Source organism: Echinococcus granulosus (genome assembly GCF_000524195.1).
Source record: "Echinococcus granulosus chromosome Unknown EG_S00005, whole genome shotgun sequence".
In the NCBI taxonomy this organism is placed as follows: Eukaryota; Metazoa; Platyhelminthes; class Cestoda; order Cyclophyllidea; family Taeniidae; genus Echinococcus; species Echinococcus granulosus.
Window position 1 is genome coordinate 2005672 of NW_020170385.1, and position 23574 is coordinate 2029245.

General features: G+C 40.7%; 2 protein-coding genes across 2 annotated transcripts in view; both read right to left on the bottom strand. All coding sequences in view use genetic code 11, as the record gives it.

The window, feature by feature from the left end:
- Positions 1-857: 857 nt before the first annotated feature.
- On the bottom strand, positions 858-2061 carry EGR_01475 (Dolichol-phosphate mannosyltransferase; the record flags this gene model as incomplete). Its single annotated transcript, XM_024490724.1, has 8 exons — positions 858-962; positions 997-1111; positions 1150-1218; positions 1472-1567; positions 1652-1733; positions 1774-1807; positions 1837-1936; positions 1970-2061. 8 exons carry the CDS (start codon positions 2059-2061, stop codon positions 858-860), a joined length of 693 nt encoding a protein of 230 aa, XP_024355048.1.
- Positions 2062-11001: 8940 nt separating this feature from the next.
- The window catches only part of EGR_01476 (H(+)/Cl(-) exchange transporter 3), a gene marked incomplete at both ends in the record, with an annotated part of 12952 nt that continues 379 nt past the window's right edge, over positions 11002-23574 (bottom strand). The window contains 22 exons of the mRNA XM_024490725.1: positions 11002-11759; positions 11823-12221; positions 13542-13705; positions 15401-15495; positions 15567-15820; positions 16144-16310; positions 16493-16666; positions 17122-17333; positions 17427-17604; positions 18382-18596; positions 18671-18934; positions 19386-19609; positions 19945-20098; positions 21006-21224; positions 21598-21797; positions 22052-22193; positions 22604-22693; positions 22737-22996; positions 23042-23104; positions 23134-23189; positions 23224-23320; positions 23349-23486. Coding sequence (XP_024355049.1) covers positions 11002-11759; positions 11823-12221; positions 13542-13705; positions 15401-15495; positions 15567-15820; positions 16144-16310; positions 16493-16666; positions 17122-17333; positions 17427-17604; positions 18382-18596; positions 18671-18934; positions 19386-19609; positions 19945-20098; positions 21006-21224; positions 21598-21797; positions 22052-22193; positions 22604-22693; positions 22737-22996; positions 23042-23104; positions 23134-23189; positions 23224-23320; positions 23349-23486 — 4523 coding nt within the window. The remainder of the gene's footprint in view (positions 11760-11822; positions 12222-13541; positions 13706-15400; positions 15496-15566; positions 15821-16143; positions 16311-16492; positions 16667-17121; positions 17334-17426; positions 17605-18381; positions 18597-18670; positions 18935-19385; positions 19610-19944; positions 20099-21005; positions 21225-21597; positions 21798-22051; positions 22194-22603; positions 22694-22736; positions 22997-23041; positions 23105-23133; positions 23190-23223; positions 23321-23348; positions 23487-23574) is intronic.

A 23574-nucleotide genomic window follows, 5' to 3' on the forward strand; every position in this document is an offset into this window, starting at 1 on the left:
CACCACAGACAGGTTTACAACAGGCCTTGCCAGATGGTTCAAGTCTGATGTCACCTTAGTTGTTATTAGCCTTCTTAGATAACACGTATCTGGAGTAGTTGTCAAATGCTGACGCCGCTTTTGACCACTCTGATAGGAATCTTCACAGACCCGCTTCTTTTGTGACGCCAAGGTATGGCATCTAGCCACGAAAATCGGGACGCGTCCTTTCATAACGGGTTTGCTTACCGCTACCACAAACGTAGCTCCTTCATTTTTAGCTTAAGCCGTAATACACTGGTCAACTAAGGAATGTATATATCCTAAAGTACAGAAGACCTGGAAGGTCATTACCATGTCTCGCGATTCACGCGATGGAGAGCAGAGCCTGCGAGAATTGGTGTGGCACAGGGCCAAGCACGAAGTCAAATCGCTACATAAACCTTCACACAACCATACCAAAGCCCCTTTGCGCATCTTTGCACTTCGACACCATTGCTCATGGTTGCTCAATTTAACTTGGAAAGCTATTCACAAAAGTTGTATTCGTTAGTAAGCCAACGCTAAAGACAACCCACAGTTCCAAGTCGTTTCAGCATTTCTATGGCCTCATTTCGGGAAGAAAATAACGATTCCACTCGGCCCTACCTACTCCAGCATGAACCTCGCCACCTGGCCAGACAACCTAACCCGCCAAAAAAATATCGAATCCATCACAACACCACCTTCGCAACCCGACAATTTGATGTTGTTAGCGCCAATATCACTTCCACCAAGAGCAGTAGCAATCGATAGAATACAGCCAACGTAACAAAACGAGCCTCATAAGCTATTGTAAATTTATGAACTTAAGCTTGAAGATTACAAATAGCGAAAAGCTAAATCGTAAAGAATAAACGAATAAGACAGGCCAAGTATTGCTTGATCTCTGAGCCACTTAGTTTTGAGGCGCCGTAAAGACGATCAACAAATGAAATGCCAACCTATTGCGAAAGAGTAAGACGAATACTCACATACCTCGCCGATTTTATAGCCCATAGATGATGCACGAGCCATCATCTCCACTTGGAAAACATAACCACGTGAAAAAGAACACTTAATCAATTCGGACAAAACATTCCGCTTGTATAAACTAGAAAATAGGTAGGAGTTTTTAACAAAACATCTTACCGAAAGCTTCCCGTTAAGTCTGAAGCTTTGGGTAACAGCAAGAGGTGAGCCAGAAAGTTAGCACATCGGCTAAAATTAGACCAATGAAGGAAAAATAAGCAGTTTTTCAGGATTCCATCAGCGTATTCATAGGGATAAATCAGTGAATTGAAAAATAAGCAACATTAACGAAAGGAAAGCCAAGTTTAAAGTGAGTCTCGGTCCCTATAGATTAAATGAAAAATCTCATCCAGAATAATCTGGCTTATAGGTCGAGCAGGAAAATTTCCAATAATAAATACACATACAGCCGGCATAGGAGACGAAGATTCGCAAGCAGTACCTGATGATTTTGCGTTTTAAATTCCAACCGCACACACCACCACCACATCCATATCGAGTACCGGTTACGATATCATAATCCATACACTTCTGCAATCTAAAGCTAAATAATTAGCCACGAGCTTACTCAATGAAGACTGGTAAAAATTTTGGCTATAGTAGAGTAGTTAACAAAAATAACCTTACGTTATGCGAAAGATCAGCATCCATAATAATAACAAAATCCCCTGTAGCGTACCTCAAACCATGCACATAAGCCGACCCTATGACGCGAATATTTAGCAAACGCAAACATGCAATTACCCAATCCTTCTTTCTTTTGCCGAGGTTTAAGAACCTATAGATAAAGTGAAAAAGAAAACAAACAATTTTGCCAGGACCATATAATTCTTGAAGCTTTTCAGCAGCTAGCTGTGTTCCATCAGGGCTATTATCGTCAACGATAACGATTTCGTAATCGTATGAACTTTTAAACTCGTCACATCGATATGGCACTTACTTGCTGCGCATGTACTTATCTATAAGATAGACAGTAAGAGGAAGGTTTTCTTTCTCATTATAAGTAGGTAGTAATATTGAATAACGGCTCATTATCTAACGGTCGTCTGAACAATAGGGTTAAAGCAATGCGTGAGGGGGCTAATCAGCCACATTGCAGATTTTGTTTGATAAAGAAAATCAGAAAATCCCTCAATCTTACTGCAAATGCAAAAGTGCCTTTTAAATAAACATTCATTTGTAATGTAGCAAGAGTCCCTTTGCTTGCTTTTACACTTGTGTAAGAAGTGGCTTTCTGTAGATTCAGTCACTGATTCAAGTTGGATCTTACATTTTTGCTTACCGAAGCGCATTGAGGTACTTCCTGATTATCAAAAGAAACTGCGCCGCGATTCTCTTATTAGTCTGGCACAGTTTTATTGCAAGCTTATTTATAGATACTTCAACACACTTTAAGTGATTTAAAGAAGGTAACCATTGTGTTTACGCTTGAAGTCGCCATTAATGCATAATAATTGTCCAACGCAAAAGTTCTTTGTAAAGCGATGGTGGTTTATCCCTCGGTATTGGTGAGGTCCCACTTTTGTACTTTGAAGTAGCCTCCTGGTACCTCGCTGGGTGGGCTGGTCTTCGGGCCATACCAATAGCCCAAATCCCTTCTCTATGCTGAACATATATATTCCGCCCGAGTATTGCGTCTTCTTTCGTCTTCAGGGAAGTTCCGGGAGGCTACATCTTAATTTCCATATGAACTACTCATTGATTGCCAAACCACACCAACTACTTCTTATTCATCCGCGTTGCAGCCCTGATTGAAGTTCCTGTGTTTCCTCGAGACTTCCCTGAAGGCAAAGTACAACAATCTATAGCGTTCTAAGATTTCTCTAAAGTGAAAAAAGATAAAATACTCAGGCAGAGTATATATCCGATATACAGAAGGTATTTTGGCGATCGGCATGGCCCGAAGACCAGCTCACCCGACACGGTACAATGGCCAAGTCAAAAGTGGCTCTTCTCCAAAACTGAGAGTAAAACAACCATCGTATTGCAATAACACTCATATAGAGTAGGTATTAGAGGCATTGAGATGGTTGGGGCTACTGGCATGGTTCGCAGGGCAGATCGCTTGTTAAGAGCCCGTTACCAAAACTAAGATTTATGCCTACAACCATCCTGATTTCACATTTCATTTACGCTATTTCCCAGAACCTAAGGTTTTCTTTTCCGCCCTCTTGTCATTTTGATGGCTGAAGTTGTCAAATCGCCCATGAAGTATTAATAACTAATGCTGTTGTACGGACTGGTTTTGGGGCATGGATAGATACCCAAATAATCACCTTTTAAATGACAAACTTTTAGTTCATGCTAATCATGTTTCTGAGAGGGCCTAATCGATTTATGAGAAGGGAAATAATCCCAGTCCCCCTTTAAACATTGATAACCTGAAAACATCCACCATACTTCTCGAATTCAAGATGCCATTGCTTAGTTATTCTAATCTCTTTAAGGGTATGATACCAGATGTGGGAGAGGAAAACATGAGCTCCGCTTCATGGCGAAATGATAGCTCAAAATATCATAGAAGAGACAGTGATATCACTGTTGGACACTGAGTTCCTCACTATTTTAGAATAGTCCTAGCACAACAGAGTAGTCCAATTGTTGCTTTATTTGATGTGTGATCATCTTGTCTTTCATGTTATTATTTGATTAATAAACAAATTTAGGGCGGATGTTTTCCCATGGTATAGAAAACAAGGAACCAAAATTAACTCAAATGACCATTATAAATACCTGATGTAGCCAAGAACTCATAGCATTATTAACTTATAATTTCTGTGCCACACCGAGTTTCCCTTGAAAATGTAACGAGCCAAAGGACTGTGAAGGAACATATGTTACTGTAGGGTCCCGAGACCTTCACTCAACATATAGAAGGTATTAGGGCTACTGCCATGGCCCGAAGGCCGGCCCATTCGCAGTGATACGAAGGCCAAGTCGAAAAGTAGCTCCTCAAAAAACCGAAACATAAACAACCATCATATTACATTGCTAATATGCTTAACCCGAAGTCTATGTCGCAGACTCAAGTGCCGGCGCAGTTAGACATACAGTTATGCTAAATACCGAATTACTTATTGCTACGCCATATGAGAAGCAGTGCAGCAAACCAAGTTGATTGACAAAATGCCCATTTACGAGTTATTTAATTCATATTACTAAGGGTATATCTTTTGCATATTTTGTCCATTCTCACAAGTACCTAAACACGTTAAGCAAATTCCCGTAAGGTTAAGTTGGACTCGCGTCAATTAAGGTAAGAATTTCGCCCTTGACTATAGTCTTCTGGAAGAAGTAAGTACAAATAAAGTGATTTTTTTAAAGCCTGAACGGCGCCATAATCACATAAAGCTTTGCTTTCAGCGTTAACAGGCAGTATGGATTAATTAGAGCACAATGTGGCGCCAGTACCATCTGCCTTGGGCATGTTTGCTCTTAAACTTCAGTTTCAACGATTCATTATGGTAAATTTGAGGAAATGAAGGCCAAAACTGTACTCAGATCTGCGCTTTTGCAATGACTACTTTTTCCACAACACAACTACTCACATATCCCTTAAAATATGCCTCGCTATCTTTATTTATCTCACAGGCTTTCATGTATGTACGAGTTGGTTTACAATGGAGACTAATCACTAAAGTTTGACTCAATGTAGTAGCAAAGTCAAAAGTTGATGGTTATTTTGCAATGCATCACTAGACCGTGTAGCAACCCACTACTGGCAGGATAAACGCTGTTCATGATACTGATTGTGCAGGAAATTAAATACGGGGACTTAGGGTGTATTAGTAACATAGCTTCCTCATATAATAACAAATCTAGTAAATTTTACCTTTAACACAATATCATTTGGTGTTACTTTGAGTAATTTTACCGTTTTCGGCTCAATAGAGTCTGCATGCAGCCCTCCACCAGTAAAAACAACTGAATTCCATTAATTGGGCATGTCAGCGCACCAATGGACGTGGTTTGAATGGAGACAGTCCATGGCAGAGTAGTTTTGAGAGAAGAGAAATGTCATCATTTAAGAAGTCTCCAAAACGTTTCTTTGTCCTCGTCGGAGGAATATTAAACTTTGTTGGCCTTGGATATTACTATACCATTGGTTTGTAAATCATTGAAAAATACCAAGTTCCTAATCAGGCTCATTCCTCCCCAGCATCACGATCTACTTAATGAAGCAAAATTTAGGTGTTGACCCCATCAACACAAGCTGGTTCCCAACTCTCACTTTGGTGACCTCAGCCATTACCATGCCCGTTTCAGGAGCACTCGATCGACGAAATATTTTCAAAGTACCTCTTCTTTTTTCGGCCATGTTTTGTTCGTGAGTATATCTTTAACTAGTTATCCAAGTTTATTTTGCTTGCCATGGTGCAGATGTGGAACGCTATAAGATTAAAACATTAAAGAAAATACTAGAACGAAATTTTACTAGAATAAGGGCTTCGAGTTGGTCAACTTAGTCCTCTGTAGAAAAGTGCATATAAGAGAGGTTGTCCATCAAATCAGATCAAAGTTAAAATATTTTCCTGGCAAACAAATAGTACCTTGATTTGTCTACTTGTAATCACGTCTTAATAGCAAACCACTTGCAGTACGGGCAAACATTAATCGCTAGTGATATTCTTTTTATTTATGGTGAAAAATACGAACACATCGAAAGACTTTTGGAAAATTTTTTGACTCTTAATCAAATGGTCTCACCGTTCTTTTGCCTCATTTTTTCTTTAGACTTGGAATACTATTGTCTCATCTAAGTGTTAAATCCGGCTATGCATGTTTCATGCTCACCTACTGCGTGATGTACGGCATAGGATTCGGTCTAAATTACTCCATTACACCGTATGTCATTCTCGAGGTAATATGACGTTTTATCAGCTTTGGAATAATTTGTAAACAAGGATGATCTCACCTTATTAGATTTCCTATTTGCGTAAATATTTTTATAAAACAAAACCAAACTATAAGTTGGTATCACGTTCATTTTAATTTCCGCCCTCCTAACCTCAAGTTTCTAATTCAGCTTAAAATAAAAATTGCACGAACAAGGTAAATTACCCTCGTATTTGTCACAGCATCATGCAAATCCCAAAATACACCAAATTGACATCTTTCTAATTTAATAACTCCAAGAGCAGGACCGTATGCAGCAATTAATTTATGGCTTAAAATGACAAAATGCAACGAGGTAAGGTGTATAACGATGTAGTGTTAATGAACAAATGTTCTCGATTATTTGCAACCCTGATGCACTGTTGTTTTCATATATAAGCATTGGTAGGTAGCTGCATCTCATTGCGCTTCCTCTTTCCAAAAATAATCAGGCTTCTAACTGTTTGGTAAGGTAGAATAATTGCCTTTTGAATAAACGTATTCTAAAATACATGAAAAGGAAGTTGCTTTCTACGACGCATCAATTATGGTAGCAAAAGTTAAACGCTACTTGCCATCTTAACTTTAGTGGTATCCCAATAACCAATGCCTGGCCTGTGGCTCCGTATTTTTTGGACTCGGAGTTGGCTCGATATTATTTTCCCAAATCCAAGCATATCTTGTCAAACCACAAAAGTGCGATTTCTACTTCCTGTAAGTCGTTTGTACGCAGTCTGAGCACTTTCCCCCTTTAACACTCATTATAAATTGTAAATATTTACTGTGTTAATTTGTCTTCCAAATTAAATCAAGGATTCCTAGCGTTGGAAGGAGATGATCCGGTACGTCGTTTGCACTCTCGAGGCATGACAATCAGTTCAAATGTTGGTGTCAATGCAAAGTCATTCTCAAAATGTACTACAACAGAAGCCATAATTGGGCTATAGCATCAACGCTCTCTACACGATTTTGCTGTCAAAGTATTTTAGCTTCGTTCAACGCGATGACATTTATTTGCTCTTGATGCAATTATGGAAGCACTAAACAATCGTTTTGTCCATAAGAAAAGCACTTCTGATGTAATATTAGGGATTTCATCTGTTGTATCCGTGTTTCTTCAATTCTGTGAGGAATTAGGTAAACCCTTATCAAGATTGGCATCCACATAGGAGCTCTCGCATATTCTCAACCGTATTTTCAGCATCGCAGCAGTTTCTGCAGTTGCATTTATGAGAAGCCTCAAATAGCGGTGATTTGGGAGTTGACACGCTTCACCAGATGGGAAAAAGTCGAAAAGTCGATGCATAAATATCACAGTAACGCATTATTTTAGCAATGGCACGAACTGTGAGGTGCCGGATAAAGTCCCTTCAGTTTTCATGATCAACGGATCCATCATATTTGCTGTACAAACGTTGGGAACTGTTCTCATGAAGAAGAAAGAAGTAAGTGAACCGATAGCGGAGCGCAAAATAGGTGTATACGCTCAAATTTGTTGTAAAGTGAATAAATGAGAAATTTTTTACTACAGGTGAATGAATTTTATCATGAAGAGGATTATCCAAATGAAGTATCTTTGTGAGTGGTTTTCCATTTAAATTCGTTCCTTTGATAAGTGTGAGGTATCCTACTGAAATTATATCAATTTAATTAACTGGTATATGTGCAGTTAAACAAAACATGCATTCCGTTGAACCATAAATACTGACATGCTTCGCACTTGTTACCCACCCACCAGCTTGCGACATCATGTATTTGTGGCATTTGTTCTGTGTGTACACCGGTTCTTAACAAAAATTCGTAATTATGAGTTTACGGAAATCGGTGTTGTTTCCTCCTAGGAAAACCGACAATTTGGCCTGTCCAGACGTCAACCCAAGAGACCTTATACACTATCGAGGATTTTACATTCTTTGGTTGTTACAATTAATTGAGTGCTTCCCGGCAATGACATTTCTCTCCGTTTATAAAGTGGGCACCTCGAGAGTGTATTAGTTGTTTTGAGAAAATGGAATGTTGTGAAAGTGGATAATAGTTACAGCCTTGTTCTATTAGGAATGCCACATATTCTACTAATTCATGACTCTTTTTTCATCAGGCATATATATTTATTTATCCACTAACCCATGAATTGATTCAAAAATTTGCTTCTCATGCAGTTCATGTCTACCTTACAGTCCATTGGTTTCGCCGCAATTAAAGAACGCCTTTTCGTGCGCATCGTGGGCGAATCATCGGCGGCATTCCTTTTGGTTGGTTTCATTCTGTGGAGCTTCTTAGCAGATAAAGTCTCTTACAAAGTAAAGCGATTCTAACTTTTGCTTGAATGTTATAATAAAGATCAAAATAGTCTAATTTAAACTGGGCAATGCAAAATCTCTAAGGTGCATAATTGTGTAGTCGAGGCCAGAGATTATTTATGCAGTTTTCGAATGCTTCACCAGATACAGAGGTTTGCAATGCCAATTATTTCGAAGTCCAAATAAATTCGAGTCGGTTGATTAAAAATGTCACATTTTCCTTTCATGACTAACAAGGTTTCTCAGAAAAGACCGTTTTTAATTAAGACTCCCCTTCTGAGTGTGGCGTTGTGCTGGACGATTGGACTTGCGATATTTCCGCAGTGTTTGAAGCTCCAACTGATCAAATTCTTCTACGCAATGCTAGTTTTTGTATCTGTTCTTTGCATTGCTGGATACAGAATACTGGTCTTCGTGACGGTAGCCAAAGCGTTCGGTGTTAAATACTTGAATTACAATTTCGCGTGTGTTAATACAGCTTCTGTGGGTAAAGTTATTCAAAGCTTAAATTTGTGGCAATAATGGTTCATCACACTACGTTTTTGCCTTTAGATCTTCGGAGGAGTTTCATACACACTATTTGCCATATACTTCCCCATCCTTGAGAAAATTGACGCTGTCTTATACATTTGCGCAGCGCTAAATGCTTTAGGTAGATAAATTTAAGTATATTTTCAGTGTATCCCTTTTAAAATGCTAGTGAGCAAACAACCATTAGGAATTTTGTTCATTCCAGCTCTGCTTCTCCTTGTGTTTCTACCAGACACAAAACATGTCTGCACTTGCTTCAAATCTGTGACGCATGTGAAGGATGAGGAAGCATAACCGGTCGAGGTCGCCTCTCATGAATGCTGTCGCTCCCAATCCACACTTTGCATACCTGTGTTGCAACCCGTAATTGCACAAGTAGCATTAAAATAAATTTCTTGTAGTCGCACGTATTTCATTATTCCACTGGAGATTGACATATAATGTCGGAATCGCATTGCCTTGTAATTTCCTAGTTTTCTGGACGCAGTCTCACCTATTGCTAAAGGAAACCAAAGTCACAGAGGATTCAAATTAGCCATCAGGCCCTCAGCTATCTCAATAATAAAAAAACTGGAGGTAGTCATAGCTTCACCTAAAATGCGCGAATAGGTTTTGCAAGGCCTCTGCGGGTGTTTTTTGGCAATGCGCCTTCATTTTCCCGCTTAGATAAACTCGCCAGCTTTTAATCAAACGCTTTGCAGTGCTTGAAATTTCTTTTCCCATTTCACACAGAATTAACGGAAATATCGAAAAAGCCCTCTGTTACGGCTATATAGGCCTACAATAACACGATACTCAGCTACCATTCAAACGAACATGAAAGACTACAAATTACGGTTGTTCGAAGAAGTGAAGTTGTGCAGAACAAATGGTCTAGTATCTGGAAATGCGGATCTTACCACATTTCCCTTATTAGCTGCCTGAAATCCAAAATCATGTTGCGGCTCAGCTGAAAGTGCTAGTCATGGCTAATGTCCATCAAATTGGCCCCGTTTTGACTTGCAGTCACTAATAGCTACAAAGGTGAGTGGGTGATTGAAAGTAAATTATTGCTTTAAATTGAAGTCAATTTGCACGACTGGATTTTGTGACAATTATTTGGAAAGATGGAGCCATACGATTTCGCGAAAGGTAATAATGCGACGCGATTCATTGAGAAAACAGAAAAAACGATTTTATTTGGAAAACGCTCAACCATGGTCCCTAAGACAATCCTTTCGCAAAGTGTTCGTGAATTCAATATTTTAGCATGGTAGCCACTTCTTCCTTATCATTCTACGTAGATAGCTCGTGCGATTAAGTGAATATGCTCGTAAATAATCTTAAGCATTACCATCAACTTCTTTGGTGTGGATAAAAGGGTAATTTGGTTCTGTAAATTATTTACAAGAATGGTACAGTGGTTTGTTAATGTCTTCTGGAGGGACATGGGATGACAAATGGAAAAGCTATCCCATTGGAATTCTACGGCTATTTGGAGATACTAAAGCAGCAAGCGGTTTGTTCGCCTCACATACTGTATGAGGAAAGAAGACATTCACGAGCTCATTGATTTATACTTACACAATAATGTAGGGAATGTCAGAATCCTATTCATTATCAAATAATAATATTAATGTGCTCATCATACCAACATAAATATTAACTTAGTTGAGTATTATTTGGCAATAAACACGTCCCTTGCCATGAAGGGAAATTTTGCTGAATTGCCTGCCTTTTGTATCCAGTGGATAAAAATAGCACACAATAAAGTCGGTTATGGAGCGCATTGACCTAAATCATTCACAAATTGGTGGATCTGCAAGAATGATGCATTGCAATAAGGTACTGTCACTGTCTACTAAGACCACAATTCTTTCAAGGATTTGAAATTTTATGCTTTGTCAAGTATGGTTAAGGCTCATCGTTTTACCAGATTGGAGGCATGAAATGGATCATACCTCAAATAGTAAAAATATCATTATTATCGCTGTGCAGGAACAAGACAATAAATGCTAGTTTTTTTGGAGATGTGTATAACGAATTGCGTATGAAAACAAAGTGTATAATTTAAAAGGGATATTATATATGTGTAAGAGACATCGTATAAGCACCGTATAAAATGTTGAGGGGGAGCAATGAATAATTTATTGATTCAAACTTTAATCTGATGGTGACAGATGAGAAAAATAAAACAGTTACCCTAGTACACGAAGATCAAAGACGGGTACACTTGGTTAGGACACGCAAGTGTACCAGGCTACATGACCACTTCAAGTTAGTTGTGTCATTTAACAGACTCGTAGGTCTCACGGTCCAATTTTGTATGTCCCAGCTGTGGCTGAAACAGGCGATACCCTCCCGCCAGGAGACCCAGTCCGAGAGCGCAGATGAGGAAATTTCCGAGAAAGACAATGTAGGCGTATTCCACGAAGATGCCGCCTTCAAGAGGACCAAGAAGAAAGGCGAAGTTGCTGACACAGCGCAGGTAGGAAAGGGCGCAATCGAGGTCATTGGCAGGAACCATCTTCGTGTAGAGGGACTCCGTGACAGCCAGCGCTAGCGGCATCCCGATAACATGGGTCGCCACCCCAACAATAAGGAGAGGAGCGCCCAACTCCACTGTCAGTCCGTTAATGAAGGCCGTCGTAAATGTGAGCCAAATGTAGGCGCACACCAGACAAACGAACCCCATCAAGGCTAGTTTACGATCTTCAACGCACTTCGAGAGACCGTGCAGGATTATGCACATGATGATCAGCATCCCACTGGCACCGAGGTACACGTAGCTCACCCTCACCTCATCCCAATTAAAATAAACGGCTACCACGGGTGGTAGAACCGTTTCTAAGCTCATTACGCAAAAGTACGTGGCAAATACCATAAGATACATAGAAAGTACCGTGTAAGTTGTGTAGGGTTTCCATTCTTTGCAGTCACATTCGCAGCAACTCCGCTTTTTCAATGTCGGCTGAAGTAGCTTATCCTTTTCCGAGCTTTCATTGGTAGACTTCATGTAACTGCCATCTCTGGGAGGCTTTTCAACTATGGGATAGAAGAAAATTACCAAGAGGGTGTGAACAACCCAAAGTGCAGCCATAAGTAAACCTGGTCCATTGTAGACACTCAGTTTGAATCGACCCACGGTCCAATGCAGTTTGTGCATCAGAAGTGTGCAAACAGGACCGAAGACAATGCCAATTTGTTTGGCAACATAGGTGACAGCCATGTAAGGTGTCCGCTCCTCCATTGTGGTGGTCCTCGCCATGTCGGCATACATGGGGGTGTCACAACTACCGCCGATTCCCGAGATGAATCGACCGGCCAGCACCACCCACGGCTGTTGCGCTACAAGATATGCTAGGTTCCCCAGAAGTTCAATCATGTTAGCAAAAATTAACAAATACTTGGTTTGAATTCCACTGTGGGCAGCATAACCATAGACTGGGGTGAAGAGAAGCACAGAAAGGCTGAATGAAGCCATGGTCCATCCATACCACGTCCTGGCTACCTGATCATTCCAGTAGGTTTTGAAATAGAGCCACATTGTGGGCAAAATAATTGCACGTTCCACATTTGTGAGGAAACCCCAAAAGGCCGTAAGAAATGCAATGGGCACCTTCATGGGGATGGTTTTACTGCAGCCACATCCATTGCACACGGTACAGCACTTGGTCCTCTGTTCGGTGGACTGTGGAGCCGATTCGATTGGAGGAGGAGGGGGTTCTTTTGCATCTTCACTCATTTTGCTCTAGTGAAGTAATAGCTACCGATTGCGCAGTGCTCTTGCCACCACAGCGACCGCATAGCACACAACCGCCTCCTGCGAAAGCCAGCCAATCAATAGGCACACGCGGGCCGAGCCCATTGGCGGAACACGACAACAACGTGTGCGCGTGCGGAGGAACGCATCTACCCCGCCCTGACACGAGTACCTGCTGAAAAATCCGGGTCCCGGAGTAATAGTTAACTATTTCATTGCGAATAAACGAAATCCGACTTGTATCACCGAATCACTGTCCTTGCCTTCTTGAAGTTAGACAACTTTGCTTTAAATGAACCTGGACTCCAAAGAGAGTTAGGGCAAGCAATCCAATTGGAGCCGTTACAAAACCGACTAACCGAAAGAAACCCCCACCATAGGTGCACATGAGAACGAGTGATGTGCCCACAACCGCTTAAGACTGCTGTATTCGTGTTGAGTAGGCCATGCCATTCAGCAACCACTTCAGTGCCAACATATTAGTGGGCTTTTATCTCCCAGAAAATGACTAAACACCACCCCAAAACACGTGCGGTCACCAGAAGAGGGTGGAATTATTTGTTGTCGTAACCGCATAATTTTCTGAAACCAACTTCATTCAAGCAGAGAAGAGCTAACCCACCCGTCGGTAAATAGCATTCTAACTATCATGAGTGCGGCAGAATAGGAGACGATTTAAAAAATAAGCTTGACTTTACAGATTAGGACGATCACGAGACGAACCAAAATTGCACCAAGCAATACTACTCTACAGGGATTGAATACCATCTGGGTTAACCATTTCAAGTAGTTTAAACACTGTTATTTAATCGCTCCAGTAACCACGGTTTGATTGGTTGTGTATGTCCGCATTTTGTTTAGAGATGCCAGGATCTTCAATGGGTTACAAACTTCGGTAATTACATGCAAAAGTTGGAAGACATCGTCGATTGGATATAAATTACTTCATTTAACAAGTGCCAGCGATCGAGCAACAGATGCCCGAACACCAATGCTTGCAATTGAGGGTGAAGGGGACCTTATAAAACCGATGAGAATTAAATAAATTTAAGCAATAGATAAACGTGTAAAACCCTTCACAAGGGGTGGTATGTTAATTACTGATTGTAGGTATGACGTGGAACATGAGGGGGAGGCAGTAGTGGAAGGGGAAACGTCAAGAATTCGGCACTCCGAGTGACGCACCATGTTTTTGCTAGGAATGATGCATTTGCCGAAGAACGTCCTTCTTTGTTATGATCCCCAAAAGGCGCCTGAATGGTAGGAAAAGTTCGGGAAAAAAGATGAAAGGAAGGCAACAAGACCATAGAAAGCCTACAATGAATCCTCTGATATGCAAAAATACGCTTCAACCATATGAAGTCATGAACTGGTAGTGAATTATGGGGGCACAGGGTAAATGCACGTTTTAATGCATGCTGCAATGAGCCACTAATAACGCAGCCTTAGTGCAAAACACGAATGTAGGAAATGGAATGTAAAATTTAACATAAATTTGGTTTCATTTGCACAAGGAATTGGTTGAATGCTTTGGTGACTAAATACTGGTTATTATTAAATGCTATTTATTGTCGTGAAAGTATATTCGGCAATGCGTAAATTGATTCCATTAGAAGAACACATCAGTAGCATTTTTGAATTTAGATATCAACAGATATGTGCAATATGCCTTACTAAACAAGCAGTACAGATGGCAATTTCTCACAATTGCTTATCATTTAAAGGTAAGAGGTAGATAATAACTTAATGCCAACATATATTGTAGCTTTGTTTGATTGAAAACCACCGAATTCTGTCTTTCCGTTCCGCTACCAGTTTAACACTGCCCTCATTTCATTGCTTCCAATGTATTTTGTTAATAAATGGAGAATAATTTGTGAAAATCTTTAGGCGTGAGCAGTCAGAATAAATCCAGTTACACCAAAGCTTGAGTGGTTACTTGACGAATGAATGTATGAGAAAAGTATGAGTGTGCATGGTTACTAATGCCATCCAGTACCATCCACCACTTCATGATACCATTGCGCAAGGCTTGCTCTCCTGCAAGTCTCAAAAATGAGACAGACGCTCTGGGGGGATGATCGCGTGGGCATTCGAACCATTTACATACAAAAACAGCACAAAGCACAGTGCAAACATCAACTTTGAAGGGCTTTGTCGTTTAACGAAGCATTAAAAAATGCGTAGTGGAGATGTCAAAACGACTGAAATAAGCTCCCTTGATTAGGTGTTTTCATTCAATTGAGAAGGCTTCACGTGGAACTCACTACCAGCCCCTTGTAGTCAAAAGCGTTTGTTCATAAATGCAAAGTACGGTCAAACCATGACCCAAGACCATCAACCTAGCTTGTATAAATGTTGTTCAACGTAAGTAGTACCATGTTTAGACAAATACGCAAGAGCCTGGCGTTACCAGTTTTGATTGGCACCAAAATTAAACAAGGATGTCCAAGTCGACTCAAAGTGCACAAACCTTCTAAGAAGAAAATGCTTTAAGGGTAGAGCGAAGTCCATTCACCAGTAGCGAAGGTGATATTGGGTGTAAGCTCTTTGCATAGTGTCAAAGAATACCATCAAATTATTTCTGTGCGATTTTTGACTATAAAGTCTGGTCTAAAAATGCCGCAATATTACACTCCGATTTCGAGATCTGAAAATGCATAGCACAGGAAATAACCAAATGAAAGGGTAACCGAGCCTCTTCACTATGCGCTTGCATTCTAAGCATTTGACGAGATCTCGTCTTACACAGGAGAGCTAGTGCAATTTATATTCAAAGCGACAGTAAATTCACAAATTAGGTTAATAAAACGCAAAACGGGGCTAAATAGGTTTCCATAACGAAAAGCAATTATAAGAAATTGGTGGCGATCCTATCAATGCTGAAGCCTCAGGTGCGTTTAAAGGAATTACCACAACCTACCCATTCTTGGTTACCAGAACCTGTCGGAGTCCTAATTTTCGGAAGAAATCGAGAACAGTTTCCATTGGCGTTTGGTCAGTGACAGTGATTGGAGACTGAAAAATAAGTGAGAGGAGAATGATGAAAAAACTCTGCACACTAACAATCATCAAAAAATACAACTTACGCAAATTAAATTCACAGAACAAAAGAAACGAAAAACAAACTGTTTGGCATTCCATTTGTTAGATTTAAATTGTCCAGCATTGTAAAGCGCTAGTGGGTTTAAATAGGAAATGACGAAAGCTGAGCTCACAAGATCGACAATCGCCGAAAGGTTTGCGACATTTGCAGGTAGGCCGAAGTCACCAGCACTGTTGCTATCCGTGAAATAGACCATTGATTCCGTAGCAACATCTGGATTGTAAAGTTTCTCTTGCTCTGAAACAAAGTTCAAAAGCGTCAACATACGGCTAGATTTTAAATTGCACCTAAGGTTAGTCATATAAAAGAATTGGAATTGTAAAAAAACGGGCTACAAGGGACTTAAAATATCGTATACCATTACCACTCTGTCTTGTCAAAAGCAGAACAATAAATAGGTACAAGAAACCAAACCACTTTTCCTGGTATTCATGCATATTTAGCGATGAAACATCTAAAGTAATGCTTGATAACCCAGGGAATGTTAAAGTAGCCTCAACATTAGATGGTGAAGCGACGGAAAGGAAGTTGGAAAAATACATCCGAAGCACACTACTCACCGAGTGCACGCGTGAGGTCTCGTCTCGTGATCCAGCCAACCAAATACTGGGACTCCTCCGACACCACAACGGGGAAGCCTTTGAAAGTTGAAGAGGAAAGGAGATACTCTATGTCTCCAACAGTCATAGAGTTTTGCGTCACCACCAGCAGAGGAGAAGTTTGTGATCTTAATTGAAAATAAAGGCCCATTATTTTCACATTTTCTGTGGTGTAATATGGCCGTAGTTTCGAACAAATGATCCATCAGGCACTTATTTACTCGTGAAGACAGCTTCATTTAGAAAAGTATCTAGCCTACAACTACAAGCCACACCACAGAGTGCTTAAAAGATCAAGGGTGGAGCTAACTTGGGTTGCATGACGTCAGCGGCGATGGAGGTATGGGTGAGCTCCTCCCGACTGCTCAAGTAAGGGTACTTATTGAGGCGAATGTGCTCCTCGTAGATACTTCCGTTGGTCAGACGGTCTCCTGTCCACTTGCTCACCATCGCAGCAACCATCAACGGCAAAATATAGGTCAAACTAGTACGGGAAAACTTCACAGTCAGCGAAAATAATTTAGGAGCAAAACTAAAAAAATCAACTTCAAGAAGTCATTTTTGTTCAAATCAAACGGAAATGTTTGAGGTCTTAACTGAAATTTCATTTTAGGATTTTACTTGTCGTATAAATAGAAGGGCAATCTGATTGTACACTAACAACAACGAGTTGCATTGCAGATTTGCAACAATTTTTGATAATTGCGCCAACATAATAAATTGTAATTAGAAATCTTTAAGGAAAGATACGTGCGCCTTTTACAAGTTAAAAAACTGCAGACTTTGCAAGAACCGATGTAAACGTTAACATTCCCCTACAATCACCGCTTCAATACAAACTACGTTGAAAACTTCACAACTATACCCAAAACTTATGGATGTTGCACCGAAAGTAATTTGATAGCATGATTTAATGAGAGCGACGGGATTTTGGTTTACCCTCCAGTGAGCTCGAGCATGACAACGACTAGGGAGATGGTCATACGCGTCACGCCGCCCAAGGTGGAGGCGGCGCCCACGAGGGCGTAGAGACCGGGGTTGATGCAGGGTTGGGCTGATTTGCACATCCGCTGCACCAGGGGGTGATCCGCGTGATACACCACCAACTGCTCAATCCCAACGCCCAACATGCGGCCCATCATGGCGCCCACCTTGAAAGAGCGCACATTGGAATGGTCTGAGCAAGTGCACTACTTACAGTGCTTAGGTAAACGTATTTTTTCAACTGCCGAAAGCGGACTCACCGCAAGTGAAGGTATAAACAAACCAGTAGGAACTTTGATGCCAAATGTGAAGACAGTAATGATCGACTTCAGAACGAGCGTAACAGCAAGCATCCACATGGCGCGGGAGACGCCAGGTCCTGCCGCATAGCTACCCATCATGGTGGCTTGTGTATCGCTCAGATTCACCTTGTAATCGCTAAGGTTGAGGGCGGTTGAAAAAGCAAAAAATGATGCCCAAAGGCTGTTTTGGCATAGATAACGGAATTCCACCGTAACTGGTTTTAATCTGTGCAGTAATTGTTTGAGCGATAGCAACCTGTCTTCATGTATGAAATACGCTACATTATAAAATGTGGGCTAATGCATGTACACTTCATTCGTTACAAAAATGAAAAGGAGCCACAAGGGGCTAACGGTTGAGGAAAACGTTTCTGTTTAAACACAGCGTTCACCTACCAAAATAAACGCAATGGTGGGTGTCACATAGCTTATTCTTCTGAATAAACACGGTGCTAAGGTGGAGTTCATTAAATGTTTAGAAGGCAAATAAGTGGTCGACGCTGCGTCCGGAAGTTGATACCACATTATGCCGTCAGTTAATAACCTACCATCGAATCTCAAACTAAGCTTTTATCCAACTTAGCTGAAAATAAATTATTATAGTGCAATTTGATTTGATAATTGAAAACTATAGATAACTCTTTAATCAAGAGCGTTACAACTTGAAGATGTTGCTGCAGCCAGAAATAGGAAAGGGACGAAATTAGCAATGATATACAAAAGGGATAATTAGGTCGAGCATGTAAACTGGAAATACGAATTTATCACAATTTCGTTTTCATATACATGGGACTTCTTTGAGCAGCGTTTCACAGTGTACATTTCTAGGAACAGCGCTCCTAATGTAGGTTGTATAGCTAAGGATTAAATTATATGGCTAAACTTCTGATAAAAACAAAAAGGAACGACTCACCAGAGGGCGCCAAGGTCGCCAGGTCCGCACTTGCTCACCATGAGGCGGATGAGATCGCCCATATTCATACGCATGTAGGGCAGTGGGTAGGAGAGGACTGCTGTGACCAGAGTGATCGACAACACCTCGCGTACCGGATACTTGCCCAACCAGGTGGTCTTACGCAGACGGCATATGAAGAGGTTCGACCGGTTAAAGAGCGTTCCAAAAATTCCCTATAGTGCAGTCCAATAAAGCGACCGTAAGGCCGACTGGCTCAATTGTAGGTGATTCCAAACACAAAGTTTACCCCCATTATGCCTAGCATAGCGAAAGGAATGAGTTCGGCAATGTGCCATTGTGCCTTGTAGTCGATTTGAAACATAACCAGATGCTCGTCGCCGTAGGGATTAATCATGCGCACGAGGTTAGCGGAGACCATGGCACAAAAGAAGGAGCGGAACATGGTCTTCATCGGAAAGTAGTAGGAAGCCTCCTCGAGAGAGAAGAGAACCCCTCCGATGGGCGCGCCAAAGGCCACTGCGACGCCAGCCGCTGCGGCAGCCGACAGAATCTAACCAAAAAAGCACACATTAACCTACATAACTCTAAAGCCTATCAACTTCACGATAGACACACGGACGGTAACTGTATCATTAGCTAATGTTTCGCAAAGGTACCGAGCATATCCAAGCATACAGGACATGAAAGACAATAAGTTTAATTGAGTTCTAACAGCCTAAAAATATATCCAACTTCTGCTCAAACATTTCTTGAGCTAAAATGCACTAATTATGAATTGGTGCTAATTGCTGGAATGAACGTCTAATGTCATGCCTCTGTAAACAGCTCTTCACTACCTTTTCAGTTTGGAAACAGGTAGAAAATAAAGACGAGAAGTACTAAATTTGTGGCGCATCAACACGAAACATTACTTGATTGATATTGCATTGTTACGTGTGGTTATGCAAGGTCTGCCAAGGTGAATTCAGTAGTTGTGTGAGTGTATGTGTAAGTATGGGTACCTCTCTCTTCTTGGCCTCGTTTTTAGAGTACTTAGGGAAGAGGTAGGAGAGGATATTGCCACAGCAGGAGGCCATGTGGACCATGGGACCTTCTTTGCCCAGACTGAGGCCAGCAGAAACACCGAGAACCATGCCCATCGATTTCACCAGAAGCGTCCACTTGCCCAGGTAGCCTCGAATGATGAAGCCACTGAGGATCGTCTTGATCTCCGGAATCCCAGAGCCTACAAACATAATTTCATTTCAATTTCACCGTGCAAGCCTGATCAAAGGGGGTGATACGCCTAGAGTCGCCTGTACGACTGAAGGGTGTGCTGCTAGGTAGACACATGGTTTCCTCCGGATAATGGTAAATTGACTTAGTTTATTAAAAGTAGCAGCATCAAAATGGTCAGTGACCTCTAATTAGAGCATTATCGTTTTGTGCAGAGCTGCACTCGATATACATCAGCTACAAGCAGGTTGACGAAGCACTGGAATTTTGAAATGCCAACATGCGAAACAAATTATATGTTCGCTTGTTTAGAAATGCATCAAGTGCTCAGAGCAAAGGGCTTACCGCACGCGTAGGGGGCAAACATCCGAACAAAAGCGACACACAACGCGGAGAAGGCGAGGGCCCACAGAACAAACATGACGTAGGCTACGAAATAGGCGTCTGGGTGGTCACCTGTTGGATCTTTGTCCATCACCAATCGCGACCATGAATACCACTAGCAATAGAGGGCGATGCGGAAAAATACATGCCTACAACACTGCTGATTTCGTAGCCCCTAGATTAATTAGCTAATTGTAAGTAGAAATCACCAAAAAGACAAAACGACAACTATTATGTTTCCGCATAAATTGGCCTTAAAATTAAGTATATTTGCACCTCAGAGTAAACAGATAGCGAACAAGAGCATTAAACAAAACTGCAGGAGAGAAATTTGCTCATGTAAAAAAATATGACTGGTTTTGTGAAATAGGATGCTGCCCGTGGCTGTCGCCAGCACCTTCGGAACCACTAAACAAAAATAGGCCGCACAAAACCCTTACAGAACATTTACACTGAGACGACACAGTTCAACGATGGAGCAGCTAGAATGAATCCAACTAGCTGATTGAACAATGAAATAGTTAAGGGAATATGCGCTTTAGTTAGCATTGTTTGGAGAAAGAAGGACTCATTGATCAATAAGAGGATTACCTGACCAGGTGGCTTATCAAAAATAGAAATAAGAGATGTCAAATAAATTTACTTAAGATTGACTTAACAATGAGTGCTATTTAAAACAAGAATTGGTGTGGTCTCAGGGTAGCTTGTAAACATTCTTACCTAAAAACCTAAACTCAGAGTTTGGATTTTACCATCAACTTAAGTATTAAAAATGAGCGATTTTTCTTTAATGCACAAGACTTGTTTAAATTCGTTATAAATGCTTACTGTTCGATACGAAGGGCATACTGGTCGAGAAACAAGGACTATACAGGCACGTTGAATTAGGGGAAATGATATCGTATAGACCCAAATATTGATAACCAATGTAAGAAAGATCCCCTTTAGCGAACTTGTCACAAGCCCAGTGCTTTGGTTTTAAGCTAATGATATGGAAAAAAGTAAAAATTTGGTCAAAGAACCTCAGGGCAATCTTCTCCAGGAACAGCAGAAGACCAGCAACATTGAGCGCGATTGAACCAAAGAGCGTCGAGACAAATACCCTCTTTGAGGTCAGTGAGCCAGGGCGTACCGATGTCTATCAAAGCAGCGATCAAACCTGCGGCTATCCCTACAAGACTCACGCAGACCCAGCCTGAGGCCGAATTCCAGTATATCCGAAGGCATCCAAGAAATGTATTCTGGAGGGTAGTAATGATAAAAACCTCTCATAAAGTTTATAAAAATGAATCGTTTGAGCTCGTTTTCTGCCCCAATAATAAGCAAAATTAGTTTAGCTTTACACATACGATCAGTAGCCTGATGATTTTGCGTAATATCATATTGCTGCGAATGATGGCAATGAACCAAGTACCAAAACTGGATATGATAGATTTCAGTAGCAGCCGGTCGAAATACGGCTATTTGTAATTAAAACCATCATTAGTTAAGAAGAATTACAAGAAATACATACTCACTAACACCTACAGAAGGCCCTAAGGTACTCAGCAAAAACTACTGAGGCCACAATTCACACGGCCAGAAACAAAGACAAACAGGTGCCGAAGATCGTACTCTGTCCGAATGAATCCGCCTATGGCGATCGCGATCGCAAGCAATATCCTTCACCCAATCAATCGTCTCAAAGTCGTCATACTGCTGCCCCTCAGGTTTGTGCAGCGCAGGATGCTGTTCAGATTTCCGGACAGTTGATTTCGCTTGAGATGTGTAGAAATCATTAAACCCCGAGGTTCGAATAATTTTTGTCGGTGGATCTCAAAGAAGGACAAATAAGCTTGCCCTTAACGATAGGAATTGCAATCGTACTAAGTAACATTTCGGTAAAAGATGTCGACAGGTATACAGAAATGCTATATTCACAAACCATTATAAAGACGAGCATGCTAAATAATACTGCGATTTCAACATGGATGATAATGAGAAAGTCGAATAAAATTCATTGATGATGTCATGCTTGACCCATAGTAGAGAATGTAATCAATTTACATAGAGGGAGTATAAGACTAACTTTGAGCAAAACTAGTTGATACTGTGGATCCGTCGTTAGAATCCGGAACACTAAAGGTTGTGAAGCGAGAAGTTTTCTTCGAAGGGATCGAGGCAACTGCATCTGAATCTGCAAACGGATTCACGGATTCATCCATATCTTTCTAGCTAGAAGCGTGCAATTCGTCCAAGCAGAGGCAGTAAACCTAAAAAGCAGTCGAACATTCCCAACTAATTAAAGCCCAAATTAACACTATTAGAGATTACAAATCAAGAGACGACAACCAAAAAACACCGGATTTTTTTGGAAAAAGCGCTGTACAACGGTTGGAAATGAAATAAACATTCGTTCATGCGGGGAAATATGAACATGTCACAAAAATTTTGTGCTTAAACGATATTCCAGAGGCATTGGACGATCCTACAAAAGTTAGTGAAAATCTAAACGGCGCTTAAACAAAATGAGCCCAATTACATACATTTGATAAGCAAGAATGGAGGAACTTAAATATACCCTCCTCTCAAAAAACAACAAAGAAAATAAAAAATTAGAACCTGAACAACAAACGCTTACATCATTCCAATATACAACTTGCACGAACTTGAGGACATGATCTCGACCTAAAAAGGTTCCTTTTTCACAATTACTTATGAAGATATCGATCTAAACGAATAAAACCCCAAATAAAACCACAAGAATGCTTTACCTCATTAAACTTGGACATATCATTAAGAACTTGCTGCGCGATGTACTTTCTAAGATGTGTAACGGTGGCTTTTGAAGAAATACGAAGATATTTTAAGCTCAGTGGTTTGAGGGTTGCGGAGCCTGGTTCTAGTCTTACATGAACCTGCTCATCGTTACGATGGAAATTAGGATCCGCTGGAGACTCGCTGTTTGGGATAGATTTGGCTGACCCGTCCGTCACATGATTGACACTAAGAGTTTTGTGCTCATAAATAAGGTCTACATACCGCAAAATTCACAAATGCTTAAAAATAGGAATATTACCTTCAGAAGGAGGAGGAGATTGACCGATAAATCGATAGAAGTCTGACCGACTTTTTCTTTCAGCTAAACGAAATATTGTTAAATACAACTACCTTCTTTAAGATTTGGCACAATTTTGTAAACAATGTCTTGCAAGGTTCGATCAGCGCTGCATAATGACTAATTACGTCAGAATAACATACCTGATATAGTTAAGCGGATGACTTTGGTGAATAGTTATATCACACACTGGACACGTATTGTTGGTAGACAAATACTTTACAATACAAGACTTACAAACTACAAGTAAAGAGATGAATACGCCTACATGGATGAAGACATTCAGTTATTGAGACCGCGTCAATCAAGTAACCATGGCATATGTTACAAATAAGATGGGGGTTAAGGTAAGCTAAGTCAATATGTTCGTTTATGGACATTTCCTGCATCAAATCACACGGACAACCTGCTGAACACAAAGACCAGACGAACAAACACCGGATTCAACACGCGCGCACGAAAACATAAATATCAAAACAAAACCAAAAATTTAC